Here is a 20,958-nt window from a genome sequence, read left to right as displayed (position 1 = left end):
GCCTCCACCTCCTGGGCTCAAGCAGTCCTCCCATCTCAGCCTCCTGAGTAACAGGGACTATAGGAGTACACCACCATGCCCAGCTAATTTTGTTTATTTTTTGTAGAGCCAAGGTCTCACTATGTCACCCAGGCTGATCTCAAACTCCTGGGCTCAAGCAATCCTCCTGCCTCAGCCTCCCAAAGTGCTGGGATTACAGGCATGAGCCATTGTGCCCAGCCAGAAAGAATTTTTTTAATATTAAATTTTAATTTTGGGAATGAGTATAAGAAATTGCCATATGTAAAATTCCTCTGAGTAAACTGCAATTGAAGATACTGTTTATTAGGTTGTGCGATAATGCCTATAGGAAATTCTCAAGGTTTATGCCATGAAAAGTTTATTTCCTGTGAGGAATTGGTATACCTGTTATTGCTAGAAAATGAACATTAAGTAATATTCTGGATTTTCTCTTTGCCCTGGGTGGTAGGAAGCTTATTTCTAAGTTTTAGGCTCAGTTATTAGGGCTTTTTACTGTGTATTAATATTAAGTGGTTTATTATACCTGGGTTTTTAATGTAAGACACTTAAATCCTTTTTGGAAGTAGGTCACAGATAAATCAGTTACTAAGAGCTCTCTATTTTGTGAGACTTACTCCTTCTCACACAGGAGTTAAGCAAAATTAAAAATTAAATGCTGGCTTCTTGCCGAGTCCCCACCTAGTACCTTGCCAAGTAAATCTATGGGACTAGGGATGTGGGTTGTCAACATTAGAGAGCATCCTTGCCCTTCTACTTTGTAGCAGTGCTTGTGAGAAATATGTATACAGGTAGCTGGTGGCATGATGACTGAATACAGTATGCTCTTTTTGCAGGAGCATGTTATGACACAGTGAATAACATGCTATGGACATGCTCAAATGACTATATCGATCAGTGGTGTAACCCTGGGAATCAAGCCTTCCATTATGTCTGCCAGAGACTTGGAGTCAGTCACATTATCACTGAGCCCAAAGGTGAGGTGCATTCAGGGTCTTGCAGGAAAAGATTTCCTTCTGAAATATGAGAGAATACCACAGCATTTGTAGGTGAAAACATAGCCCAACCCCAGAATGTGTCCCCAGTTTTCCCTCTTTGAACATTTGAAACCTAAAGTCCTTTGTTCTCTGTAACCATGAAAGATGAGTTATGATTAAGTGAATAAGTATGTAAATAAATAGAGCTTTTGAGGTGGTCAATAGACTTTTTTAAAGGAAAATTGTTATGTCCTTCCTGAAATTGTTGGAACTTTGTTGCAAAAATTATTTGTATTTGGCATGGGATTGTATGCTGTTGTAATGTTTTGCATTGATAATGACTTATTTATATACAAACTTAGATGGAATTACCAGTGAAGGACCTTTGTATTTTTTAATATTAATATGAACATTCTTAATATTAAGTTAATATTAACTTAAAATCTTGTGGCTTTAAAGTCAACTATGCTAATACGGAGGAATTAATCACTCAGCAAGTCCCCTACCCATAAAGCAACACTAAAACAGGTAATTATCAAAAACAACTATTTCCAGGCTCTGGAAATTGCCAAGGCATACACCAAATTGAGAGTTGTTATTCATTTTAAAAAGCCCTGAACTTTGGGTACTAGAACTGCTCCGATCCTCCACCTCAGTCTGCTGTGGGAGAATTACTGTGCTGACCACCTCAAGCTTGGTCAGCATAATAATTCTCTCAGGGTGGGGAAGACTGTGAAAAGCAGCAGCTTTGCTGCCAGAGGGGGCTGACTTGATAGGGAGCAGAGCGTGGAAAAACCTCATGTCCAGTAGCATTGTCAGTAACAGTAGTCATCTTGGTGGCAAACAAACAGAGACCTGTGGCTCAGCAGGCCTTAGATCTTGATCCCAGTTAGGGCAAGCAGTGGCCCAGCTGACTAGCTAGAAGTTTACTAGTGAGATCTGGATAGTGAGAAAGCTGTGGGGGACCACACGCCTACACAGAAGAGGCCTAAGACAGCCTAAGCTACTCGCACAATTCTGGCGAAACATGAGTCTGCATACACATGCAGAGATGTGAGAGGGCCCAACAGGAAGCAAAAACCAGAGCAGAGTTTAAAACCCTGTGAACTTTGCTGCACTTCCCCCAAAACACACAGATCCATCCAGGGTGAAAGTGTTACTGGCTCAAGGTGTTGGAGTACAATCATTGGTTGACAACCACTAAGGAATACAGATAGGGGTGACCCCTAGGAAGCCAGGCTGAAAAAGAAAAACAAGAATAATTAAAAATAAATGGAGCTGGGCGTGGTGGCTCACGCCTGTAATCCCAGCACTTTGGGAGGCCGAGGTGGGCAGATCACCTGAGGTCAGGAATTCGAGACCAGCCTGGCCAACATGGTGAAACCCCATCTGTACTAAAAACACATAAAAATTAGCTGAGCATGATGGCAGGCACCTGTAGTCTCAGCTACTTGGGAGGCTGGGGCAGGAGAATCACTTGAACTGGGAGGCTGAGGTTGCAGTGAGCCTCGATCACGCCATTGCATACCAGCCGGGGCAACAAGAGTGAAACTCCATCTCAAAAAAATAAAATAAGATAAGATAAAATAAATAAATAAATGAAAGAAAGAAAGAAACAAGTATTTGAGAAAATAAACTGAGCAGAAAAATCAGTAACCACGCAATGCAGGAGAAACGCAGATGTTGGACTAATGACTTTAAAGTCAGATGAAGACTTAAAGCAGCCGTTATAAATGCATTTAAAGAACTAAAGGAATCCAAGTTTAAAAAAATCAAAGGTAAATATGATGACTATGATCAAGCAAATTGAGAATTTCAGTAAAGAGATTATTTAAAAACAACAACAACAAGAAAATGGAAATTCCGGGTTTGAAAAGAAAAATTCAGTAGAGTGGCTCAACAGCAGATTTGAGCTGCTGGGAGAAGAAAGCAGCAAACCTGGACCATAGATTGGTAGAGTTGTTCTGTCTGAAGAGCAGAACAGGACACCTGGGGAGTACTAGTCAGATGTTTGTAGAATAGAATGTCCTTCCCTGTGGGTTCATCTGATGCTTTCTTATGGTTAAACTGAAGTTATGGATTGGGGGAAGAATACCACAGAAGCGATATCCCCTTCACATTACATCTATTCCAAGGTACATGGTATTGACATGACTTATTACTAGTGATAATAAAAACTGATCACTTGGTTTAAATGATATCTGCCAGGTTTCTCCACTATAAAATTACTACTTCTCCCTTTCAATACTCTGTTAGTCTCAACCACACTGAAGGGAAGGGTAATTAAGCTCCACCTCCTAGAAAAAGTGTATCAGAGAACTTGTAGACTTGGTCCTTCAGAGGACCAAAGCCAGTTCATGTGGATAGACGAATGTTTATCAGCACAGTAATTATTATCTCTAGGGTCAGTTTTTTTTCTCAGCTTTCACTCTCGAATTTGGTGTTTGTGTAAATTTACTAAAACTTGGTGAGTTGTGCATTTAGAGTGGGCGAGTTTTATGGAATATAAATTATATCTTGATAAAGCTATTTTTTTGAAAAAGCAAAAAGTAGAAAAGAAAGTCCACTTTGTATTACTGACTCACAAGCCTCTTGCCTGAACGCCAGACTATGGATTCACTTCCACTTGGTTATCTAATGGGCATTTTCAGCTTAACATGTCAAAACATGAGGAACTATTTATAGACAGGGGTTCTAATATGGAGCAGCCATAGGATATGGAGAGGTTTTACTAGAGTGGTTACCAGCAGGGGTTACCTCAGGGGCTGTGGACTGAGGTGGCCTGAATCCAAATCCCGGTTCTACCACTTCTTAGCTATGTGACCTAGGGCAAGTTCCTTAACTTCTGTGACTCTTGGTTTATTGCTCTACAAAACAGGGCTAAAATAGTCTAAGTTGAGAACCATGTAAAGCATTCAGCCCATTCTTCAGCATATAAAAAGGGCTCAGTAAGTGGTAGCTACTTCCGTTCCAAACAAATGAACTCCTGAAGTGTTTTCACCCCAGCACCTGTGGCAGGGAGAAGGGTTCTCTGGCAGCAGTGAAAGAGATTATAGCCAAAATACCCTTTTCTAGTGTGCACACACCTTTTGTATGTCAGAGGTCTGTTCTTTGGGGACCACCCATAGAGATGTCTTTCCTCACTCAGTTTCCTTTTCATCTTCTAGAAGAGGCTATAACCACGAATGAGGTTATAAACCAATTATTGCACCACGTTGGTGCGATGTGCATACACCAACTTAATCTTCTTGCCACCAACCCCAATCTTCCAATCACAAGTGTCTTGGGCAAGCAGCATCCAATTGAAGCACACCATCTTAGCAGTATTTGTGACATTATGGAGAAGGCCATGGTTAATGGAGATACCTGTATTATACGCTGCATTCTCGTTGTCTTTCAGGTAAATACATTGTTTGGAGATAAATAAGATGATAGAGAAAAGGAAACGCAAACCTTGGCTTCAGCCAGTTCATTTTTACCAGAAGAAAAATTTAATGACTTTCCTGTTCTGTATCCTACCACCTTCTAATCCTGTAGTTAGAATTATCGTATTCATTGCACTGTGATTAATGGAGTATTGCTATACATAGCTTATTACAATTAATATATGCAAAATATTTACTATAATTATACCATTACACACTAGAAGAGATTGTGGTTAAAAAAAATCCACCTGGTTTATTTGTTCATAGGGTATCTACCATGTACTTTCTTTGTAGGGATAATTTTATCCCCAGTAGAATTAGCATTTTTAGATAGACTCCTTATGTTTCTGTAGGTGGTATTTAAATTTTTCTTCAGCCCACAAACTGAAAGGAATCGAGACATCATTCGACGGTCGGGATTGCTTCTTTGGCAGTTGTTGATGGCACCAAAAGATCAAATTTGCCCTGAGATTCAGAAGGAAGTCTGCCTTGCCATCAGGTAAACAGCTAATGATTTTCGTAGTGCTCTCTGCAAAATGGTTCTTCTGCAAGGCATTGTAATCCTCCCTGAAAGCTGGTAGTATAAATGCCTCTTACCCCATCCCACAGTCAGGACCTCATAGATTGGGGATAATTTCACTGAAGAGGGGTTTGTAGCCCCACCTGTAGAGGACCAAAGCCAACTGTGTACTTGCATTTCCTTATCTCACTGTTTGGATCTAAAAAAAAAAAAAAAAAAAACCCTTTAAGTGGATATTTTGATTATTTGCAGGCTGATGTTCTCATTTTGCAGAGTGTGGCAGCGTGGTTAAGAAGCAGGCTTTGGCAACAGGCAGATCTGGGTTCTAGACTTTGCCACTCACTAGTGTGACCTTGGTTTAAGGTTCGCATTTCCTTAGCTGTAAGATGAGCATAAAAATAGCACCTATTTTATGGGTCTGTGAGGTTTTCCTAAGGTAAGGCCTGATGCAAAGTAAGTGCTCAAAAATGCAAGTCTTTATCAACCTGTTTAAAGCTTTTGAGACAAGAGAGCAGAATTTATAGGCCATTTTCTATTTCTTGTCAGTCTTTTTTTGTTTTTTTTAGTTCAGTGAACTTTTTTTCTTTTTGCTTTTTTGAGACAGAGTTTTACTCTTGTTGCCCAGGCTCGAGTGCAGTGGTGCGATTTCAGCTCACCGCAACCTCTGCCTCCCAGGTTCAAGTGATTCTCCTGCGTCAGCCTCTCAAGTAGCTGGGATTACAGGCACCTGCCACCACGCCTGGCTAATTTTTGTATTTTTAGTAGAGATGGGGTTTCACCATGTTGGCCAGGCTGGTCTCAAACTCCTGACCTTAGATGATCCACCCACCTTGGCCTCCCAAAGTGCTGGGATTACAGGTGTGAGCCACCATGCCTGGCCTCAGCGAGCTTTTATACAGGAATACAGCCTTAAAGTGACTATAACTATAATTTAGTTTCCAAGAGAGAGCTGAATGGTTGATCTGAAAGATCTGTATGACAGGGGTGAGCATAGATGACAGGAAGTTGTTTTCCTTCCACAGCGCATTATGCTTCAAATCTCTTTCTGTGGAGCATTAAGGCAGTGATTGAAATCTGGTGCTCTGAGGAAACTTTTGGAGGGGATGGGTATATTCACTATCTTGATTATGGTGATGGTTTCTTTGGTGTATACATATGTCAGACTTATCAGATTGTACACTGTAAATATGTGCACTTGATTAAATGTTAAACCTCAATTAAAAAGAAAAGAGGCTAGCCGGGAGCGGTGGCTCACGCTTGTAATCCCAGCACTTTGGGAGGCCGAGGCAGGTGGATCACCTGAGGTCGGGAGTTCAAGACCAGCCTGACCAACATGGAGAAACCCCGTAAAAATACAAAATTAGCCGGGGTGGTGGCACATGCCTGTAATCCCAGCTACTTGGGAGGCTGAGGCAGGAGAATCGCTTGAACCCGGGAGGCGGAGGTTGCAGTGAGCCGAGATCGCGCCATTGCACTCCAACCTGGGCAAAAAGAGCGAAACTCTGTCTCAAAAAAAAAAAAAAAGAAAAGAGGCTGAATGCGGTAGCTCATACCTATAATCCCAGCACTTTGAGGGGCCATGGCAGGAAGATCGCTGAGGCCAGGTTTGAGACCAGTCTGGGCAACATAGTAAGACCTTGTCTCTACAAAAAAATAAAAATAAAAACAAAATTAGCCCAATGCCCTGGCAAGCACCTGTGGTCCCAGCTATTTGGGAGACTGAGGTGGGAGGATCACTTGAGCCTGGGAGGTCAAGGCTGCAATGTGCCGAGATCACACCACTGCACTCCATGCATTCCAGCCTGGGCGACAGTGATATCCTATCTAAAACACACACACGCACGCACACACACAAATAAATTAATGAAAAGAAAAAAGATTCTGATGCCATTTGCAATGTTGTTCTTCCCTTCTCTTTGAAAAAGCTGAGAATTAGCAATTTACTTTCTTAATTGTTTTTGTGGGGAGGCACAATTGATATATGTAGGCTTGACTACATTGACTTTTCATAGCTTACCAATTCTTTTTAACCAGTTCTGCGTCTAACCCCAAGTGTAACTTATTTTGGTAATTCACAGGAAGAGGAGGAGAGGGATGACATTTATCAGGGAAGTGATTGGACTGTATCGTGACAGTGAATTTAGATTCAAATGCCTTTTTAGGCCAGGTGCAGTAGCTCACACCTGCAATCCGAGCACTTTGGGAGGACAAGGCAGGGGGATCGCTTGAGCTCAGGAGTTTAATTAACCTGGGCAACATATTGAGACCCTGTCTCAAATTTTTTTAATGCCTTTTTAGTGATAAAAGTTTTTTCACAGTTTTATATAATCAAATTGACATCTTTAATAAAAATAAGAATTTAAATATTTAGAGTTTTGATTTTCTAGAATTTTTGCTTAAATGTTTTTGACTTTTTTGTCGTTTCAGCTCTGGTTTAAATATCTTGTACCCAGGTGAAACTGAAATCAATAACTTACTTAAACTGGTCTTAACAGAAGGTAAGAATTATCCTTTAATTATCTTTGAACAGCCATCCTTTTTTTGTCTCGAAAGAAACAACTGCGTATTAAGATAATTGATACTTCTTCATATATGTTAGTTAGCATATCTTAAAAATGTATCTGCAGGCCAGGCACAGTGGATCACACCTGTAATCCCAGCACTTTGGTAGGCTGAGGCGAGAGGATCACTTGACCCAGGAGCTCAAGACCAGCCTGGACAGCATAGCAAGACCCTGACACTACAAAAAATAAAAACAATTAGCTGGCCATGGTGGCCCATACCTTGTTGTCCCAGCTACTCAGGAGTCTGAGGCAGGAGGATTGCTTCCGCCCAGGAGGTTGAGGCTGCAGTGAGCTATGGTGACACAACTACACTCTAGCCTGGGCAACAGAGCCAGACCCTGTCTCAAAAAGAAAGAACGAACGAACGTATCTGCATATATGCTTACATTTCAACCAACCGTGTTTTATATATCTTCAAGCTTTATAAACTGTCTCCACTGCTTAGCATAATGTATGTGACTATAGATGTTTAACAAATAAAATGATCACTTATTGGTGATTTCTAAGCCACTTGTCTTCACACATTGGAGCCTAACATTTTAAGTTACACTAAACAACACAACAAAAGGTACTGTGTTAAAGACAGTTGGCATTTAAAAGCAATATTAAGGAATGAAAAATCACACTTCATAATATATCAAGAAGGTAATTACACTTTAATCAGGATGCTGGTTAAAAAGTCGGATTCATTGTGATGTCATTTTTGCTGCTTTTATTTGTATAAGTCCGTATGTCTGGTGCCCCTAGCTTGCCGAGAATCTATTTGTTTAAAAACTTTTTAAAAATAGCATCAGTTTTCGAGGAGTCATTACCAGGGTAGTTGATGGAGCTTTGTTCTGTTAGGAGAGAGAAACAGTGGACTCTCCCAGCTACGGGATGTGATCCTAACCAACCTGGCCGAACAGCTCCAAAACAACCGATTTGGCAGCGATGAAGATGATCATTACAGGTGACACAAGTTATATTATTCACTCCTAGCCTTTGTGTTCTCAGTCATTAGTTTTCATTTCAATGTGTTTGATCAACTTTAGTCTCCTGTTATAATTAATATGATCGTTAGCATGTTAAACCTAAAGCATGGACCAGATGAAAGATAATAGATTCTATAGTTCCCCTCAGAACTGATAATTGCACATTTCAGTTTTATCAGTAAAGTAAGTTGGGCTTGGGGAAAGGGTCTTTAGCAAAAATAACAGATGGAACTTATTTAGGAGATCTTGGTTCAGAGTATTGTCCAAATTGCTGGTTTATGAGAAAGGCTGAGTATGTGTGTTAGAGCTGGTGAAGCAGACGAAGGTGTTGTTTTTCTATGTTATTTATAAAATACTTTGACTTTATAGTTGGGTGCCATTTGATTTCTATAAGTTTGATTTAAATAGTGTACCTAGTTATTAGCATTATTACTAAGGTGATTTGCTTACAGAATCAATTATGTATCTTCTATTTGTTATCTTATACTAATTATATAAAATTTATCCTTTTATGAATAAACCATCAATAAACATTTTTCCTGCACTTTAAAGACTAAATGATGAACTTTTACACTACATTCTGAAGATTGTTGTACGAGAATCCTGTATCTTAATCACCAAGTGCCAAACTGTCTCTAAAGATGATTTTCAAAAGCTCCTTTCAACTGTGCCTGTAAGTAAAAATGTGTTTAATGAAAGCAAAATTATATCAAGCATCCCTGTTTTCATTTTATTGTATTGACAGGTGTGTACATACATACAGACTTAAAATAATTTATGAAAGGCCGGGCGCAGTGGCTCATGCCTGTAATCCCAGCACTTTGGGAGGCCAAGGTGGGTGGATCACCTGAGGTCAGGAGTTCAAGACCAGTCTGACCAACATGGTGAAACCCCATCTCTACTAATAATACAAAAATTAGCCGGGTGTGATGGCGCACATTAGTAATCCCAGCTACTTAAGAGGCTGAGGCAGGACAATCACGTGAACCCAGGAGGTGGAGATTACAGTGAGCTGAGATCGCGCCACCACACTCCAGCCTGGGTGACAGAGCAAGACTTCGTCTCAAATAATAATAATTTATGAAAGTCAGTGGATGACTCCTTACCCTAGAAATGTAGACCTAGACAAATGCACTTGAAAAACTTTCCAAAGACTATTCCCCCTGCTTAAATTGCTTGATGCAATAAATTGATCAGATTTGGGTGTTTTTGTTTTATCTAGTGAGAGTGTTTTTCCCTTATTAATTTTTAATTTTACATTGTTTTCTAAACCATGGGTGTTTTATAGAGACCAGTAGGAATCAAAAGATTCTTTTAAGGGTTTGGGTATTCTTCTGTAATGGAGATAGATGTGTGTGAGAGGGAGGAGGAAGGATAATTATTAAGAGGCAAAAATTCAAGTAAGTATTCTAATTAGTGAGGGTTGTGTACCAAAAGGCAGAAAGTTATAGTAAATGTGTCAGAGTATGCATGGAAAGCCATGTGGAAATAAGTCACCTGAAAAACTAACTTGGTCTGTTTTGTGTACTTTCTCTTTTTGTTTTCTTTGTCAAAATCTTTTAAAAACGTGAGGATTACATGATCGCTCTTTCAGTAGGGTTTAGATCATTTAAATGCCCTTATTTGTATTAAAGGCTGCATCCTCCTGCCTGCGCTATCTGATGGCAGTTCAGAATCACCTTCTCAGTAACACTATTTTGATTAAACCTGATGAGAATGATGACAGTGACAGCTCCTTGCAGGGAGAGACATTGAAGGTACAGGTAAACACCAAGCTTTATTTTAACGATGCGTTCTACCCAGTGTGAAAAGCAGCTTAATTGGCTAAATTTCTGTGTATTATGATGTCAGAATTCACCTTGTGGCTTATATTCTTGTGAGAGGTAACATTAGGCCACTCATTCCATAGATTTTTTATGTCATTGCTCAGTAGTCACCTACTTGTGACACTCATAATGTGTCATCCATGTGCTCCTGTCAACCTTTTTGTGCCTTTGTTTACTTCCATCTTCTTTTAAGAACTATAAAATATGGCACTTACAAGTGATCTCATGTGTACCTGAAAGTTACAGTTACATAGACATATATATATGTATGTATGTATAAATCAATCTTGGAGCATTAAATAATTTCAAAATTTTTGATGGTTTATTATATTCTCTTGATTAAAATAACTTTTAAAAGGTTATAATTTTCACAATTTTTGTATGAAATAATCTAATTTCTAAACCTATAGTCAATTTCATTTTCTATAATTATTTTTAAATTAGCTTCTGTGTAAACTCACTAACTTGTTCCCACTTGACAATTTATAGCAGTCCAAAGATTTTTTTATAGCCGTGGTTGTTATAATTTTGACAGATGCTCAAGGCTGTTGTTTGCATTGTTCTTCAGAATTTTATCTTTGTGGGAGAATCAGAGAAATCAACAAGAACTTTATTCTTTCTTAAAATGTTAAACACACTGAAAAATCAACCAAGGAAGCCATAGTTGAAGATAAAAACCAATGCAGTTTGCCCCTTTCTTACTCCTTCATGCATATATACTATGTAAATCATACATCTGATAGTTTGTACTTATTGTACTTGAGTTTATTTCATTGTATAATCCATTTTCAAATAGGCAGACATACATGCACTTTTAATTTAAGTTGTTGATAATATTTATTTAACTTCTCTTGCCTTAGTTTTCTCATCAGTAAAAAGGGACAATAACATCTTCTTTGTAAAGTTGCTGTATTAACAACAAGCCCTGTAAATACCTGGCACTTTGCTGCCATGTGGTATGGAGTCAGTAGATGATTGTGCATGTCATTAGTGTGACTTAAAACATGGTTTGGCTTATCATTAGTTCAGAATTCCTACTCTCTTAATGATAAAAAAAAATCTCAATAATACTTATAACAGCTAGGTGTGGTGGCTGACACCTGTAATCTTAGCACTTTGGGAGGCTGAGGCAGGTGGATCACTTGAGGCCAAGAGTTCGAGATCAGCCTGGCCAACATGGCGAAACCCCGTCTCTACTGAAAAATACAAAAATTAGCCAGGCGTGATGGTACTCCCCTGTAATTCCAGCTACTTGGGAGGCTGAGGCATGAGAATTGCTTGAACCCAGGAGGTAGAGGTCGCAGGGAGCCCTGATCACGCCACTGCACTCCAGCCTGGGTGGCAGAGTGAGACTCTGTCTCAAAAAATAACAATAATAATAAAGACCCCGGAAAATTCCAACAATGAGAAAGTTTTTTCTATTTGAAGGCTAAATTTTAGCCTTAGTAGATTCTTTTTTGTTTTTTTGGTTTTTTGAGATGGAGTCTCGCTTTGTTGCCCAGGCTAGAGTGCCGTGGTGCAATCTGGCTCACTGCAACCTCCATCTCCTGGGTTCAAGTGATTCTCCTGCCTCAGTCTCCCGAGTAGCTGGGATTACAGATGTGTGCCACCATGCCTAGCTAATTTTTGTATTTTTAGTAGAGACGGGGTTTAACGTGTTGTCCAGACTGATCTTGAACTCCTAACCTCAAGCGATCCACCTGCCTCAGCCTCCCAAAGTGCTAGGATTATAGGCATGAGCCACCGTGCCTGGCGTAGCCTTAGTAAATTCTTAATTAAACCATAGAGAGAAAGGTAAAGACTCTTAGGAAAGGCTGAATAGGCTCAGTTGTCTAGGTTTCTGGGGAAACATGTCCCCTAAAGAGTTTGTATTTTTTTAACTGAAAATCATTGTAAACTAAACATTTCTATAATGTTAGCTAGTCCTTCTTAACACATTATTTAGTATTTGTACTCCCACGAACTCTGTAATAGTTATTTTAATGTTTAATAGCCTGTAACTGCTTGCTACCTTAATTGAATTTTTTTAACTGCCTGTTTTTAACTGTGATGGCCTAACTGTGATTAGGACATTGAGTAAAAGGTCACTTGTACTGTTTCAGAATGTTGTGTTTTTGTCTCATTTTATTCACCGCCTCTACATGCGCATTTTACTGTTCTGTTTTTCTCTTTAGCTATCCTCATACCACCCAAGGCAGTCTTCCACCTGGACAGTTTCTGGGCTGGCCACCAGGAGCTCTCTTGTGCTGGATGGGATGGGAGATATTTCTTGTGCTGGCTGGGATGGGAGCCTTTTCTCCTAGGGACTCAGTGTGATCCCTCTGAAATACTGCATATTTCTGTCAGCTCTCCAGACCTTGGCCTCCCAATTTGCTACTTGTCATTCTAGCAGAATTTACTGCTTTGGGCTTATTCTGGCCACCTCATTATTTCATTTGGAAATGCATCATTAAATACATCATTTCATGTTGTCATTGTGAACGTATGTTCGTCACAAAGCTTAAAAATAATATGATGATATTTTCTGCCTAGGAGCTAAAAGTCAGTATTTTGGCTCTTGCCACCCAAATCCTGACTGGATGTGATGAAGTGTTGGAAATGCTACAGCAGGTCACAACTGCCCTCATAAATAGTGACATAGCAGACCGTGAGCAGAGGTAAGGAATGGATGGTGAGCTGTGACCAGCTGCCCTGTGGGAAGAAAAATTTGTTTATTGAAATTAAATATTTTTAGAATATAGAAGGATCAATTTTATATAGAGAGATTTTTGTGAGAATAGGCTAAAAGGGCAAGTGTTTGAAAGCCAAGTGCAGTCACACTCTTTCGTGTGCTTTCAGGTGAGATTGGGCCAACAGCCATGATCTAAGGGTAGCGAAGTTGTGGAGGGCACGGCCTAATCTCTGCCACTTGAGACTTCTACTGCCATCACTCCCAAAATGGCCTTTCCTTTAATTATCGAGGTCAGCACCATGCACACTTAGTTTCCTCATGATAAAGACTTTTGGGAGGAATAAGTGACTTGTCAACTGCTACACAAAGGATGACACTGATGTGGTGCCTCAAGATTTTACTGTAATTTTACTTCTCCAAATACATGTCTGACCTCTCTTTCACAGTAATAAAGCCCTTTCTCAGCCCTTCACATTAAAATTTCTGCTGTAACCCCGTCTCTACTAAAAATACAAGAAAAAGGCCGGGCGCGGTGGCTCAAGCCTGTAATCCCAGCACTTTGGGAGGCCGAGACGGGCGGATCACGAGGTCAGGAGATCGAGACCATCCTGGCGAACACGGTGAAACCCCGTCTCTACTAAAAAATACAAAAAACTAGACGGGCGCGGTGGCGGGCGCCTGTTGTCCCAGCTACTCGGGAGGCTGAGGCAGGAGAATGGCATGAACCCGGGAGGCGGAGCTTGCAGTGAGCTGAGATCCGGCCACTGCACTCCAGCCTGGGCTACAGAGCGAGACTCCGTCTCAAAAAAAAAAAAAAAAAAAATACAAGAAAAAAAAATTAGCTGGGCATGGTGGCAGGCACCTGTAGTTCCAGCTAGTGGGGAGGCTAAGGCAGGAGAATGGCCTGAACCCCGGAGGCGGAGCTTGCAGTGAGCCGAGATTGCGCCACTGCACTCCAGCCTGGGCGACAGAGCGAGACTCCGTCTCAAAAAAAAAAAAAAGACAAAATTCTGCTCTGGTTTGATTTTAGAGGTGCATTGCATACTGTGTTTTTTGACGATTTGCATGTTGGAGCTGTAGATCTAAAAGAATCCTACAGTGTAATTTTTGCTTCCGTAACCCTGTCTGTTCCTATGGACTTGGTTCTTACCCACTCCCAGAGAGCAGATAGGAGGTTGGGATTGAGAACAATATAACCCAGATAGGTGTTGCATTGAGGCTTAGTAATACGTAGTTCAGTCTAATGGGAGAGCCTGGGTTTCTGGTTCCACTACCAATATCCTAAGTAGCCTTAAGGAATTTACATAATCCTTTCTTTCTGCATTCCTTAATTCTTCTAGCAGAGGACAGGGATATTAAAAATGTGATTTTAAAGATAAATTAAAAATTTGCCTACTTAAATGAGTCAAAATCATAGAGACAGAAAGTAGAATGGTGTTTACCGGGGGCTGGGGGCAAGGGAAAAATGAGGAGTTACTGCTTAATGGGTATAGAGTTTGGGTTTTATAACACAAAAAGAGTTGTGGAGATGGATGATGGTGATGGTTGCACAACATTATTTAATAACAGTGAAATGTACCCTTAAAATGGCTAAGATGGTAAATGTTATGCTATGTTTATTTTACCGTAATAAAAAAAAAAATTGGGGGAAGAAATCTGCCTGCTTCTGCATGCCCCAGACAAGCCTCAATTTCTCTAGACCAGTAATGGATGTCACAGCTCTGACATCCAGGTGAATCAATGTTGATTCCAGGTGAATCAATGTTGTAGCCATTCACTTCCTCCTTTTTAGAGTCACTGTGTAGCATAGTGATCAGCAGCCCCAGAGGCAAGGGAACTTTACAGGTAGTAACCATTGACATTTTAGAATCCATTTGTAAAGTACTTCAAAGGTGCTATGAAATGCACCATGTAGCAACCTAGAACCTAGAACATAAGTGGTTCATACACCTGTAATCCCAACAGTTTGGGAGGCCGAGGTGGGAGGATCACTTGTACCCAGGAGATCAAGGCTGCAGTGAGCTGTGATTGTACTACTGCACTCCAGCCTGGGTGACAGAGTGAGACCCTGTCAAAAAAAAAAAAAAGGCAGCTTATAAATTTTTTGGCAAAAATCAGAGATTGAAGGTGAAATCTATTAATAGCTTTCTTTCTGTTCTTCCCCTCTCCCTCAGTGGCAGAAGGTGGAAAATTTGTGGACTGAATTGCTATCACTGAAAGTGCTTAAGTGGTTTAAGGAGGTGCAGTTTAGGAGAAATTGTCAGATAAAGATGACATTAGTGCTTCTTCACATGTTTGGGCATTGCTTAGGCTGTGTGTTTTTCTTGAACTTTTTGTAGGTTAAAAGGCTTGGAACAAGTTACTAAGGCTACTATGCTTGGTCACCTTCTTCCAGTGTTACTGACCTCCCTGATGCATCCAAATTTACAGACTCTGATTATGGCCGATGCCCTGATGCCTCAGCTAGTGCAGCTGGTACTCTATACAAGCCAGGTATGATCCTTGGTGTGCCAAAGTGAACTGCTTTTTGGCCAACCTGCTTCACAAGGTGGCTGTTTGCTTTCACTGAAGGCAGAATAAACATAATCCTGCCTTTCAGAAACCAAGGGAAATAATGATGGAATGAAGAAAAATATTGTGTCATAAAAATAAACAAATAACAAGGGAAAGCATTTTATTTGTTTGACTAAATTACTAACTGCAATCTTTTAGCAAGTGTTCATGGCTGATCAGCTATAAAAATGCTAATATACAATGCTACTAAAAACCTACCATTATAGTTTGTCTCCTGAGTCCTTGCCAGCTAATAGTAGCTAATATAAATGATGCATTCCATTCTAGCGTTAAGTAAAATAATATTAAGTTGTCTAAGTAGCACAGCATATTTTAGTGAAGGAGAGCCGACTAGGATTGTAAAAAGATGATTTAAGAGAGATCTCTAAGTTTGGCTCTCATACCATTTAGATAACTGACAGTAGCACTGGAAGACATAATGATGGTTTTTGTGTTTCAGACGGCTTTGCTGCTTAAAACCCAGTGTCCAGTTTTTGCTGAGGTGGGCTGTTCCCCGTGTGGTGCACCAGACCAGAAGTGCAGGCTGTTCCCTGATGAGAGGTAATGAATGCTGCTTCCTTTCAGGAACCTTTTTCTTGTTTTCTTCTGGTGAAAGCCTAGTAACTCCTTTTATGAAAATGATTTTTAGCAGGGATTATCTATGTGAAAAGAAAAAGACTTCGAAATGAAAATTTTAGATAACTGTAACATTGCTTTGTAGATTTACAGCAACTGGTTAGAATAAATTTCCCCATGGAGCAAGAGATTAGTTCAAAATTGATCTGAAATTCTTATATGCTAATAGTGGGGATGTAAAATATTATGACTTTGACAGGCAGTTTGGCTGTTTCTTTTTTTTTTTTTTCTGAGACGGAGTCTTGCTCAGTCACCCAGGCTGGAGTGCAGTGGCTCATCTCAGCTCACTGCAACCTCTGCCTCCTGGGTTCAAGCAATTCTCCTGCCTCAGCCTCATGAGTAGCTAGGATTACATGCGTATGCCACCACACCCAGCTAATTTTTGTATTTTTTAGTAGAGACGAGGTCTTACCATGTTGGCCAGGCTGGTTTTGAACTCCTGACCTCATGATCCACCCACCTCGGCTTCCCAAAGTGCTGGGATTACAGGCGTGAGCCACCGCACCCTGCTGGCTGTTTCTTAAAAACTTAAACATACACCTATTGTATGACTGAACTATTTCACTTTTAGGTATTCACACAAGAAAAGAAAGCATAGGTTCTTACAAAGCTTTTACATTAAGGTTCGTAACAGTTTTGGTTAGAAGAGCCCAAAACTGGAAACAGCATAAATGTCCATCTGGAAACAACATAAATGCCCATCAATAAGTGAATGGATAAGCAAATTGTGATGTAGTCATACAATGGACTCTAATCAGCAATAAAAAGGAATGAACTATTGTTATATACAACAGTGTGTATGTAATCTCAAAATACTTAACCCTGAATGAAAGAAGCCACGTCCCCTTAGGTCACGTACTATATTATTTCATTTATATAAAACTCTAGAAAATGCAAACTAATCTCTAGTGACAGCAAATAAATGATCACCTGGGGGAGAAATGGAGTGGTTACAAAGAGGAAGAAGGAAACTTAATGGTATAACAAATGTCCAAACTTATCAAGTTGTATGCTTTAAATATGTGCAATTTATTATGTCAATTATGTTGCATTAAAGCTGTCTTTTAAAAAGATTTCCTGGGTTTCTCTAGAGCAGCGGGCTATGGAATTGAGCTTTTCGCAGTGATGCAAACTTCTATCTGTGCTGTCTAGTTCCATAGCCACAGGTTGTTATTGAGTGTCTGCAGTGTAGCTAATGTGACTGAGGAGCTGAATTGTAAATTTTATTTCATTTAAATTCAATTTAATTGAAATGGCCACATGTGACTAGTAGCTACTGTATTGGACAGTAAGGCTCTGCAGCTCAAGCTTCAGAGTTGAAAGAATAAGAGAATTCTGTGGCAACTAAGTTTAAGTATTAGGAGTTTGTATTCCGCAACCTCAGGCTCCATGCTGTCCTTGAGAGTTCAATTACAGTAGGTAAGAGAACCTTTGAAGGCACCTTTCCTTAGTAAAAATTACGGTGAAAAGTAGCTATGTAGACTCCTGGAGTTTTCAGCAATTGGCATGTAGATATCAACAAAAGGAAATTTTTACAGGAGGCTAACCCTGTGGGATTTGCAAAGTGGCCAATCTTAAAGATCCTTTACAGTACCTTTTTTTTTTCCCTGAGTACATTTAAATGAGAGTTGATCAGGTCTTCTCTTGGATATCAACTGGGCTTCTCCCTTGAGAAAAAGAAAGAAAAATGAAAATATATCTCTGCTTCTTGTCCTAGAAAAAGGCAAAAAAGAAAAAAAAAAGCAAATATAATATCTAACAACAAAGAAAGAAAAAACCCTTAAATGTGGGAATTTTTAAAATGTTTCTGATTGCCACTGATATCAAGCATGTAAAAGCCTCAGTGTTATCATACTGCATGCTGTGGAAAATTAAAGAGCAATTTAATGTTTATATTGTTTTTCCTTTCCTTGGCTGCTAAGCTAAATCACTTTCTCTATTTCTGTTTAGAATGTTAGAAGAGAAGGAAGAGCCAGGATTTCTCACTGGTTTAAAGATTCCTGCCCCATGGGCTGCTGGAAAGACTGTGGAAACAGTCCACCCCGTCAGAGACAACTATAAATTTAAAGAAACGGTCCATATCCCAGGAGCTCGCTGCCTGTACCTTAGATTTGATAGCAGATGCTCTTCACAATATGACTATGACAAAGTAAGTAAGAACTGGGTTATTATTGGTTCCACCTCAAGTAAGCTGATTCTTAGATGCTTCTTATTTTTCTTTGCTGCTGGTCACCATTCTTGACTGATTTCTGTCTGTAGCTATCTCTAAGGAGAACTTTTCTAAGATAAAGTTCTTATCTTTGAAGGGTAGTGATTTAAGGAAGTTAAAGAAACACCACCTCTGCAGTCTAAGAACAGTGTTTTAATGATATGTTGAAAGTGTACTTTGTAAGCTTTCAGGTGCTTAGATGTGAGTGGAAGGAAATGTCCTTTTCATTCTGCTTACCCCTGCCCTCCCTCTGTGCTTGAAGTTCTCCCAGATGTGTGATGTCCATTCATCTAGAAAGGTCTCACTGCCCAATTCTTGGGGCTTCTCATGTATCTTTTGGGAAAAGGTGGCTTTTTAGAAGGGTTTCAGAGGTGCTAGGATCTGGTTTATATTTATTTAAACTTTTTTTTTTTTTTTTTTTTGAGGAAGAGTAGTTTCCAACCTTGTGGCTTAACAGTTATGAACAAAAGGAAGCATCTTAGGGGTTGAAACATTTTCTTCCACTTAGAATTATTGAATTGTAACCTGTCATGTGGTCTTAGGGGGAAAGGCTAATGAAATATGTAACATATGAAAGAACAGCTGGAGGATTATCTAATAGCTTTGTGCATACTATTTTTATGTAGCTTGTTAGTGATCTATTGTGTCTCTCTCCTGTGAACTGTGTGAGGGCAAATGGGCTTAAATCCTAGCAGGGGATTCTGACTTCTGAGGCTGGCTTTTAAAAACATTCTATCCGGGGAGGTTTTTAGGTTAAAAATAAAGGACTTCTTAACTGTATATACTATGAGATGGTGAAACACATTTCTGGGCAAGTTATAGAATCCTCTTCCCCATTATCTTTTAGGATAGTGAAGATTCCCAGGTGTCACCAAAGCCTTGTCCTCAAAACTCACCTTAGCTGGAACCAAGAAAATATATGAGATGATCTTTAGTAGGCCTTTCAGAAGCATATCTCCTACCATCAGTCCACTGTAATTCATAGCTCCTGGCATTGGCTACCCCCATTTCCCAGGTTCAGGTGAAGTGACTTAATATAGAAATGGGAGAGTCTGCTGTTTTAGTTGGTGTCATTTTGTTTCTCCTTTAAAAACTGTATTTTGCATTTCTGATATGCGCTAACTTATGCCTGCAGTAGACATTAGTGTTAAATGATGAAGCACAAAGAGGCTTACTGCATGGATGAAAGTACATTTACTTTTCCAGTGGTCCCTGGCTGGTGTCAGCAAAAGACCCCAAAGGGTAAGACATCACAAAATGATAAGCATTCAGGGCTGAAGATGGAGCTTCTAAATCTGAAGTTAGATGCAGTGAGAAGCAGTCACAGTACACATTAGAAGACAGGGTTTGGTATTTACAGAAGCCAGAGCTTTATTTTTCCTGTGGAATGCCAAATGAGCTATAAATGTTTCTTCTGCCGATTAGAAAGTCAGCTAGCTGGTTATACATGAATTAGAGAAGTATTGATACATGAAAACTGACCCAAGAAGCAGCCACCCCCTTTCTGGCCCAAATTTGTATCATTTTCTTTTTATACCATTAAGCAACATCCTAAGAATATATGGCTTATTTTCAATTTGTTGCATTTTTTTAAATTCTTATTTATTCATTGATTTTTTTTCTTTGGTGCTTTTATTTGTTGTTCTGTTAGATATAATCATATTTCCATCTGTATTTGCTCACTTTACTAATTTTGGGGAGGACTTAAGGGGCCAAACTGTTATTAATGAGTTATATGTTATTAATTAGCATTAAAATAACTATTTCAAAAATATTGATGTACAATAGCTGAGTATAACTATTTAATGTGAGGTCCCCAAGCCAATTAAAGTGTGCTAATATAAAAAATATACTTCTTTTTATTAAGAATTGTTATTACTCTGTGGCTTCCCTGTAAATACCAATGACTGATTGCATCCAAACTAGTATCAGTTATACCTAAAAAAATCAGGAAATATTAGTTATAATGACACCAATGCCTGGTTATAATTGTATTTTGAACAATTTTTTTTGCAGCCTTTTTATTTGTAGATGTTGTTTTTGTTTTTCTTTTACAGTCTAACAGTATATTTTCTGTTTTGAAGTTGGTGATATATGCGGGGCCTAACACAAACAGTAGGAAGGTTGCTGAATATGGAGGCAACACACTGGGATATGGCAGCCGTAGTGTCTTAGGAACTGGTTGGCCGAAAGACTTGGTGAAGGTATGGTATCCAGTCATAATCGCTTCCTAGAAAAGAAAATGAACTTGCAGTCCTCACAGGTCCAAGTACTAACTGTAATCCCAGAAAAACATTTGCCCTGGGGGCTTTTGTTGAGGTGGGGCCACCTTACTAGGCCTGTCACCTCACTCCTATTCAGAATGGTCCTCCTTTCACTTGTAGGACATCAGACCCCTGTTCACTCCCTTTCACAAGTTGCTCCATGGATAGAATTTGTCACAGCATTTTCTTCCTTGTTGATTAAAAGGGTTGGTAGATCTTTTCCAGCTTAGTTCTCCTCTATACTCCCTGTTGACAAGTACCCTAGAACCACAAGGCCATTGCAGTGTAAAAGTATTGAGTTAATGTGTTCAGATGAATTTGGGC

At 39.6% G+C, this 20,958-nt stretch overlaps 1 protein-coding gene across 10 annotated transcripts in view; it reads left to right on the top strand.

Annotated features, from left to right (window-relative positions):
- HECTD4 (HECT domain E3 ubiquitin protein ligase 4) overlaps window positions 1–20,958 on the top strand; it is a 226,425-nt gene that overhangs the window by 110,022 nt on the left and 95,445 nt on the right. For 7 of the 10 annotated variants that reach the window (XR_012420694.1, XR_012420693.1, XR_012420695.1 and 4 more), the window contains 12 exons: window positions 855–995; window positions 4,163–4,395; window positions 4,774–4,919; window positions 7,368–7,438; window positions 8,348–8,453; window positions 9,028–9,148; window positions 10,110–10,238; window positions 12,834–12,958; window positions 15,312–15,465; window positions 15,986–16,086; window positions 18,112–18,310; window positions 20,428–20,574. Coding sequence is in view for 7 of the 10 variants with exons in the window: in XM_074007934.1 (XP_073864035.1) it covers window positions 855–995; window positions 4,163–4,395; window positions 4,774–4,919; window positions 7,368–7,438; window positions 8,348–8,453; window positions 9,028–9,148; window positions 10,110–10,238; window positions 12,834–12,958; window positions 15,312–15,465; window positions 15,986–16,086; window positions 18,112–18,310; window positions 20,428–20,574 (1,673 nt within the window). In the remaining 3 variants the exon portion in view is untranslated. The remainder of the gene's footprint in view (window positions 1–854; window positions 996–4,162; window positions 4,396–4,773; window positions 4,920–7,367; window positions 7,439–8,347; window positions 8,454–9,027; window positions 9,149–10,109; window positions 10,239–12,833; window positions 12,959–15,311; window positions 15,466–15,985; window positions 16,087–18,111; window positions 18,311–20,427; window positions 20,575–20,958) is intronic. The other 3 variants (XM_045366002.3, XM_045366000.3, XM_045366001.3) reach the window with 3 other exon arrangements.

Source organism: Macaca fascicularis, chromosome 11, assembly GCF_037993035.2.
Source record: "Macaca fascicularis isolate 582-1 chromosome 11, T2T-MFA8v1.1".
Lineage (NCBI taxonomy): Eukaryota > Metazoa > Chordata > Mammalia > Primates > Cercopithecidae > Macaca > Macaca fascicularis.
The sequence above is the reverse complement of the archived record's forward strand: the minus strand, read 5'-3'. Positions and strand labels throughout refer to the sequence as shown.